At 45.2% G+C, this 9033-nt stretch overlaps 1 protein-coding gene across 1 annotated transcript; it reads left to right on the top strand.

The window, feature by feature from the left end:
* Positions 1 to 6474: 6474 nt before the first annotated feature.
* Positions 6475 to 7615, top strand: LOC123068505 (uncharacterized). The gene is made up of 2 exons (XM_044491090.1): positions 6475 to 6803; positions 7028 to 7615. Exons 1-2 carry the CDS (start codon positions 6490 to 6492, stop codon positions 7416 to 7418), a joined length of 705 nt encoding a protein of 234 aa, XP_044347025.1. The 5' UTR covers positions 6475 to 6489; the 3' UTR covers positions 7419 to 7615.
* The last annotated feature ends 1418 nt before the right edge of the window (positions 7616 to 9033 follow it).

Raw genomic sequence — 9033 nt, forward strand, 5'->3', positions numbered from 1 at the left:
GCTGGGCTCGGCCTCGGCCTCTTCTCGTCTTGTCCAGATTCTTTTTTTTTTTGAATATCGTCTTGTCCAGATTCTAATCTAACAACAAAACAAATACTAGTATTCTCCTCTTGTCCCACAGCTTCTAGGTCCACATAAAACATTCCTTTTTTTTTCTCAAAAATAAAACAAAACAAAACATTCCTTCTTTCCCTAAAAAAAACATAAAACATTACTTCAAAAAAATACTCCCTCCATCCAAAAACACTAGATATATCCATCCATTCGAGAGACAAGTTTAGAACAAATCTTTTCGGACGGAGGGAGTAAAAATAAGAAACGTCCACAAAACACAAGTCTTGTTTTTTGGGGTTACCAAAGTTCCCTTGTCCACCCTATTTTTCCTCCTTCGTTTTGGTTTTTCATTTATTATCGGAGTTATTCTTCTTTTTTCTAAAAAAATAATAACACCAACTCAAATGGCTCACATCTTATTGAATTTAGCAAATAAATTCATGCTTTATTTACTATATAAGTCAATATGTATATTTTTTTCGTTGCTGACGGCTGTTTGCATTGATTTGACTCATCACATGCAAATTTTCCACCTTCTCTTTGCACACGACGTACTCCTTGTTGCTTTTTTAAGGCCGGCCTTTTGATCAAGCTACATACATCAAGGGTGTCATTAACAACCAACTTTAATACAAAGTTGGGTCATCCATTTTGGAGTATGAGAGTGCAACTGGTCAGCTAATAAATCCGCTTAGGTGCTCGATCCAGTTCGGTGCGTTGTGCCCATAAGGTACCCAACAAGAGATCCTACGGGAATTGCAAATCCAAGTGCAAGAGTTTGAAGCAAAATATTTAGGCCTCCCCACTCCGGACGGGCGGATGCATGAGGGTAAATTCCGGAATCTGCAGGAGAGACTAACTAAGCTATCTTGCTCTGGGAGGACACCTTGTCTCAAGATGGGAATGAAACGTTGATTAAGGCTACAACTCATGCCTTTTGCACTAAAATAATGGGAGTGTTCAAGTTGCCTTACTCTGTTTGTGACACACTTAATGTGCTTGCTTCAGAACTTTTGGTGGGGACCTAAAAAAGGCAAGAGGAAATCTCACTCGAAGTCATGGGACAAACTGATTGAGCCGAAGAGTCAAGGTGGCCTATGATCCCGTGACTTCCGGATGTTTAACTGATATGTCCCGAAGATAATATTCAAGCAGAAACAAGCAACTAAGCTTGGGGATGCCCTGAGTGGCATCCCCTCTTTCTTCTAACGACCACTGGTATTTTACTTGGAACTATATTTTTATTCGTCACATATCATGAGTTTTGCTTGGAGCGTCTTGCATTATATGATTCTTTGATTGTTTTGCCTTCTATTTTGTCATAAGTATCCTTGCTGGACACACCTATTTGAGAGAGCCAAAATTATGCTATGATTTGTTAGAATTGCTCTTTATGCTTCACATAAATTTTTTGAGCTATGGAATTGCTCTAGTGCTTCACTTATATCTTTTTTAGCACGGTTTGCTTTAATATGTTTGAAGAAATACTCTCATGCTTCACTTAGATTTGTTTGAGAGCTAGTAATTTTGAAGAAATTCTCTCATGCTTCACTTATATTATTTTGAGAGATGAAAATCCTTATGCTCATATTCTTCACTTAAATTTGTTTGAACTTATCAAAGCAATTGCAATATATGAAACTAGTCCCTGTCGGTGCAACAAATCATGGGTCTGTTGCCCAGACCGTGCATAGTCCCAAGATCCCGTATCATCATATGGCCTATACCATGTCAATGCGTCTCCCTTAAAAGATAAAGGGAAGACCTTCCTCTTAATAACATCATCGGGCATACCTGCAAGCTTAAATAATCCACAAACTTCATCCACATAGATAAGGTGTAAATCGGGATGCAATGTTCCATCTCCTTCAAAGGGATTAGCTAGCAGTTTCTCTATCATACGTGAAGGAATCTCAAAGTAAACATTTTCAGTAGGTTCAGTAGGTTGAGGAGCAACTCTTTGCTCTACTGGTCGGGGCGAAGATGCCCCGAACAAGCCCCTCAAAGGATTAGTTTCCATAGTAACAAGTGACAGTAAATTTCAGCACACTATATAAATGTTTCCTTACCAAGTTCCACTCACCAGAGGCGCTTCACTCCCCGGCAACGGTGCAAGAAAAGAGTCTTGATGACCCACAAGTATAGGGGATCTATCGTAGTCTTTTCGATAAGTAAGAGTGTCGAACCCAACGAGGAGCAGAAGGAAATGACAAGCGGTTTTCAGTAAGGTATTCTCTGCAAGCACTGAAATTGTAGGTAACAAATAGTTTTGTGATAGGATAATTTGTAACGGGTAACAAGCAATGAAAGTAAATAAGGTGCAGCAAGGTGCCCCAATCCTTTTTGTAGCAAAGGACAAGCCTGGACAAATTCTTATAATGAGAAAAACGCTCCCGAGGACACATGGGAATTATCGTGAAGCTAGTTTTCATCACGCTCATATGATTCGCGTTCGTTACTTTGATAATTTGATATGTGGGTGGACCGGTGCTTGGGTACTGTCCTTTCTTGGACAAGCATCCCACTTATGATTAGCCCCTATTGCAAGCATCCGCAACTACAAAAGAAGTATTAAGGTAAACCTAACCATAGCATGAAACAAGTGGATCCAAATCAGCCCCTTACGAAGCAACGCATAAACTAGGGATTAAGCTTCTGTCACTCTAGCAACCCATCATCTACTTATTACTTCCTAATGACTTCCGTTAGGTCCAAATAATGATGAAGTATCATGTAGTCGACGTTCACATAACACCACTAGAGGAGAGACAACATACATCTCATCAAAATATCGAACGAATACCAAATTCACATGACTACTAATAGCAAGACTTCACCCATGTCCTCAGGAACAAACGTAACTACTCACAAAGCATGTTCATGTTCATGATCAGAGGAGTATTAATATGCATTAAGGATCTGAACAAATGATCTTCCACCAGATAAACCAACTAGCATCATCTACAAGGAGTAATCAACACTACTAGCAACCCACAGGTACCAATCTGAGGTTTTGGTACAAAGATTGGATACAAGAGATGAACTAGGGTTTGAGAGGAGATGGTGCTGGTGAAGATGTTGATGGAGATTGACCCCCTCCCGATGAGAGGATCATTGGTGATGACGATGGTGATGGTTTTCCCCTCCCGGAGGGAAGTTTCCCCGGCAGGACAGCTCCGCAGGAGCCCTAGATTGGTTCCGCCAAGGTTCCGTCTCGTGGCGCCGGAGTTTCGTCCCCTAAGCTTGCTTATGATTTTTTCCAGGGTAAAAGACTTCATATAGCAGAAGATGGGCACCAGAGGGCCACCAGGGGGCCCATGAGGCAGGGGGCGCGCCCCCCACCCTCGTGGCCAGGGTGTGGGCCCCCTCTGGTACTTTTTTCGCTCAATAATTCCTATTAATTCCAAAATGACTTTCGTGGAGTTTCAGGACTTTTGGAGCTGTGCAGAATAGGTTTCCAATATTTGCTCCTTTTCCAGCCCAGAATCCCAGCTGCCGGCATTCTCCCTCTTCATGTGAAGCCTTGTAAAATAAGAGAGAATAGCCATAAGTATTATGACATAACATGTAATAACAGCCCATAATGCAATAAATATCGATATAAAAGCATGATGCAAAATGGACGTATCAGCCGCCGGGCTAAGCCCGGGGGCCGACGGTGGTGGCGCGACCGATCTGGGATCTGCGGCGCGGCGGATGGCTGCAGGCGGCGGGAGGCCGTCCCGTCCTTGGATGGCGACGGCTTGGTGCGGAGGAGGCCAGGGCTGCGGGGGCTGCGGATGGCCCTTCGGGCGACTGTGGCGGCTGCGGTTGGCAGCGACCGGCTTGGCTGCGGTGGCGTGCATGCTGCCTTCAGATCGGCAACGCCGGCGTGGAGGGCCTGGTGGTCTCGTCGGCGGCACCTTCGATCAGATCTATTCTGACCGGTGCAGCCGGCGGTGGTGGTCATCTCTTCCGTCAGATGTGGTCGGCCTGAGGCTGGGTGTTCAGATCTCGGGATCTGTCATCTGGCACCAGCTGCGAGTCGGGGAGACGTAGTTGCCGCTGAAAACCGAGCCGACGGCGGGCGATGGCGGCGTTCCACTTCATTACCTTGATGAAGGCATCGTCATGTGACTACCGTCGACCCACTCGTATTGCTCCAGGGAAAACCCTAGGATCTGGTGTTCCAGACCGGACGATGGCGGTGTCGTTTCTCTCTTGGGAGCATCATTTTGTGGAGCAGCGCTGGAAGTCAGAGGCAAGAGGTGGAGCGGCTTCGTCTTGCACGGAACTTCAGTGGAGATGTCAAGTCATGCCTGACCGACGGGTGCTATGCTTGGTCATGCCTGGTCGGCAGGTGCTACGCACGACAGATCCTCCAAGGGCTTCAAGCTGTGTCGGCTGGTGGTACTTGGCCGCAAGGCGCTGAGGTGTATCAGTGACGACCGCGACGTGTTCAGCTCTTTGCGCGTAGGGAGGAGGTGCCGTTGGGCGCCGTGGTGGCGTCGACGATAGCTGGACCTAGCAAGGTTGATGCATCAGTATAGTTCTGAAGATGGAGCGGTGGCAGTTGGCGGCGGCGGCCTCTGAGAGCACGCCGGACCAGTGTGTGCCCCAGACCCCGCAAGTGGCTAGGTTGGGGCCTCAGGTCTTAGGTGTTAGGCTTGGCTGCGATGTCTGTTTGGTATTAGGCCCAGGCTATCTGCGCCCCTTCATCAACTGGATAGGTGTAGCGACAGTTTGTTGCTTAGACGGCGGCTTCAGTCTTACTGTTGTATGACTTTGTAAGGTCTTATGAGAATAATTAGTAAAGTGACCGTATGCATCACCTAGATGCAGAGGCCGGGGGTCATCCTCCTTTTCTAAAAAAAACGTACAAATCATATTCCATGCAAAAACATTTCAGATTTGTTTGGATTTTGTTATTATTATTTTTGAATTTTCTTTTGACCGGCTTAGAAATAGATATTCGAGCAGAAACTACATACTAAGAAGAAAGCATGGACTGGATCTGCGAGTCACGAAAACGGAACTGCTTGAATATTTAAACACAGATGATACTGAACAACACTTGACTAGTAGTGGTCTGGACTCCTTGTATGCTTTTTTTTGCGGGTGTGGACTCCTTGTATGTTGACAAGTCACAAGTCGAAGAAATAATCTGCAAAGCACCGCATATATATGAATCTTGTAGTCATAACAGTAAGCTGTGAAGTCAGCAGGAAATAATGCTTCGACAACGCTTCAAGTATGTGCAATGCATGTCTATATTAGGCAAAATATTAGTTGCATTGCATATTAATCATGTGCGTACAATGCACGTTAAAATTAGACAATATATTAGTTGTATTGAACACTAATATTACAGTCTTGATTCTTGGTCGAGGACGATAAATGTTTAGGCTTGCGGAGGTTGATGAGTATATTTTTACACTCATTTTTACCCGTGTTTGAACTAGATAATCTTAGATTTTTTGAGAAAATCACTTTGATACGATCACTAATGACTAAGAAAAGCGAAAGATCATGAAATACCTTTGTTTATTTTGTTTTGTGCATGAATGGATCATTTTAGGTGACAAATCAAGTCATATATGGAAGATAATGGGTGTGGTAATCGAGTCCAGTTAACTGGAGGCGCACAAGAAGCTCCAGAAGAGAAGACTGCACTTAGTTACGAGCGCGTAGACTCATACCGGTGCTCGTACTGTGCGCCACCGCCTCCATGACGTCAACACTGACATCTTTCGTGAAGGCATCTAGGGCCCAATCGCAATGCATCGGCCCTGAAACCCTATTCCGTGCACAAGGTCCATAGAAAGGAGAAGAAAACCCTTTGATGGAAGGAGTTGCTCATCCATCAAGTTATCCCTTTGTAGCCGCCGGCATCCCCATCTTGGTAACTAAAATATGAACATGATTGAATATAATATGGTTGTGGCTTGTAGTGGATATAATAGCTGAAATAGATAATTGTAGTAGCTAAAGAATACATAATGATTATAGTAGCTCAAATATGATTTTACATTTCTCGCAATAAATAAATAAATAAATACTCCCTCTGTAAACTAATATAAAAGCGTTTAGATAATTAAAATAGTGATCTAAATGCTCTTATATTAGTTTACGTTGAATTGCATTTTTCCATGAATTGAGCCGAAATTGTCATGTAATGACCGAGCAGTAAAAATTGTGTGAGAAAAAAAGGAGGCCGGGGGTGGGGTGGGGTGGGGTGGGGTGGGGTGGGGTGGAGGGGGGTGGTGGAGGGGGATGTCGACATCGTGGAAATGAAGCTCGAACGGTCTTTCGACACGTGTCCGCGCGGATTCGGCCGTCGCCGGGGCCTCCCACTTGTCTAAAGCGCGCACCCCATATTGGTTCGTCCCCCCGCTCCCCCTCCCTCGCTTGTGCTAGTTCTAGAGAAGAGGGAGAAAACCCTAGCCCTCGAGAACGATGGCTGCCCTCCGCCTCGCCTCCGCCCTCCGCCGCCTGCCTCGCACCGGCCAGCTCGGCTCCAAGCAGGCCGTCCTCCCGCCTCTCGCCGGCCGCGCCGCCCTCCTCGCACGCGCGCGCTCCCTCCCTCACCTCCCCGCCGCCGTCCGTCGTTTCTCGGACAAGAGCAAGGGGGATCTCCTCGACCGCGCCGCCACCGTGATCAAGGAAGGGAAGGTGGTTTCCCGTGACATCACCAAGGGAGTCGAGGGCCTTGAAGATCTTATCGGACGGCAGCTTGACGTGTGTTCAATCGAGCTCTCGGCCACGATAAGGTAAATTTCTCTTCATCATCTTTACTTTGGGGTGATTTGAGGGTGGGGGTGGTGGGGGGGCATAAGGATTTCGGCATAAAAAGCCCGGTTTGGGGGTGTTTTGTTTTCGTGAAAAAAAAAAGTACACGAATTGGGCTCGATCCGGACTTCAAAACTGTTTTTCTTTCTTTCTTTCTTTCTTCTTTGGATTTTTAATTGGATTTTATTGTCTGCCTTGTTCGTAGGCGTCAGATTAGGCACAGTCTGGAAGAAGCTAGCCAAGTTCCATGGGGGCATCTGGGTATCCAGGCCTTGGCGTTTCTATCTGTTGGAGGGGTTCTTGCTTACGGGGGGGGCACACACCTCTTCAACAAGTTCAGCGCGGAGGTCAAGAAGATAACTGACGATGCCATGATCGAAGCGGAGAAAAGGGCGAAGGAACTTGCAAAAACCGAGTGGGCCAAGGAGACAGCGCAGTTGTATATAGACCAGGGTATGAAGAGCATCACGCTGTATAGCCTTTTCTTTGGACGGGAGGTGGAGGGAGAGAAGGACAAGAAGACGTTCTTTAGCCGTTTCTTTGGGCGGAAGGAGAAGGACAAGAAGGAGGAGGAGGAGGAGGAGGTCAAGAAGTAGAACAAGTAGGGGCCTCCTCATAGTCTTAACAGCACTGAGGCTGATATTTTTGGTCTAAAACTTGTTTCAATCGTCTTAACTTATTCCAGTGTTATTTGTAACGGTGGCCACCGGGTTATATACGATTCAAGGTCTCTTCTTTTGGTTGGTTCTGTGAGGATTTTAATATCCAAAATTCACTTGACTTGTGTTTCTTATAATGAGGAGTTTGGGTACTTTGATATATATGTTGTATTTCTAACCTGTCAATTTGCTGGCATTGAGGCTACCAGTTGTGCTGCACGCTTTGTGTCGCATGACCGATAGTTAAAGTCCATGTAAATGTCAGGTGCCGGATATGTTCCAGGTTCTTGCGGGGGCGCACAAGGCCCTGCTATCCAAGTCGAGGACCCTGCACTCGTAGTCGTTTACAACTACTGTCTGAAAGCATGTGGGTTACTCTAGCTGTTACTTTTTCTTCCTCTTTTCATGGACTTGCTATCACTCTGGATGCACTTGATCTTACATTACATGATGATGGCATTGTGCTAGCACGGTTTGGTGACAGCTTGCTTGTTTTGGCTTTTCTAGTAACAGAGACCCTGAAGCGATGCGGATGACACGCAATATATCCTCATCGCCCAGTTTGATGCTTCAGACGAGGAGGTATAATGTTCAGGATGCACCCCTTTTCATACATGGTTTCGGTTGGTCTTATTCTTTTCTCTAAATTGCCATGGGAATTAGTGGGTGGGATTACAAGTATGCTGCAAGGAAGGTGTGGAAGTAAACTAATCTGGTCCACTTTCTTCCTTGTCTGGATCCTGCTAGAGTTCTTTTTTTATTAGTTTCCACATGGATGCTTGGTGCTTTTGTTCTTTTCTTTGAAGTGATATGCCCTGCTGAATTTAATTGGTGGCCTGGATTATAGTTGTATTGTCAGCAAGGTGCTTGTCTAGATCCTGAATTAAATTGATGGCCTGGATTATGGTTGTGTTGTCAGTGAGGTGTGGATGCAATAAACTATGTGGCATTTACTTTAATCTGGTACATCACAGCTAGTCTGCTTAATTCATGTTCGTTTCGTCTGTTTGTTTTTTGTTGTCGCCTTCAGGTTTGTTTGCTGTGTTAGGTCCCAGGTTTGGTGATTATGGTTCTGTGGTAACATAATTTCAATGGAGCTGGGATGTACATGGGCCTATTAATAGTTTTTGTTGGTTGAATTAGTGGCTGGGATTTTAAGTGTGCTGTCAGGTCCGATTTTTTCCTTGTCTAGATCCTGCTGTGTGTGTGTGTGTGGGGGGGGGGGGGGGATTCTTTGTTAGTTTCCACATGGATGCTTACTACTTCTGTTCTTTTCTTTGAATTGATATGCCTTGCTGGTTACTGCTATGGCACTGGCTGGTTTTGTATGTGCTTTGTTTTGTTTCTTGTTTTTAACTTTCTGCTTGATTGTTAGTTTCAGTTTGGAGGTGAGCCCGTTGAAACCCTCTGTGCTGCTGGATACTGCCATTCATAAGGTAAACCATATACTGCTTTGCTTACTGTTGCTTGTCATGCAATTCACTCCATTAATGAAACAAATTGTAGTTATGATGTTCAGTAACTGAATATATTTCAAAGTTTGAAGATGCAA

The sequence above is a fragment of the Triticum aestivum genome, chromosome 3B (genome assembly GCF_018294505.1).
Source record: "Triticum aestivum cultivar Chinese Spring chromosome 3B, IWGSC CS RefSeq v2.1, whole genome shotgun sequence".
NCBI classification, from domain to species: Eukaryota; Viridiplantae; Streptophyta; class Magnoliopsida; order Poales; family Poaceae; genus Triticum; species Triticum aestivum.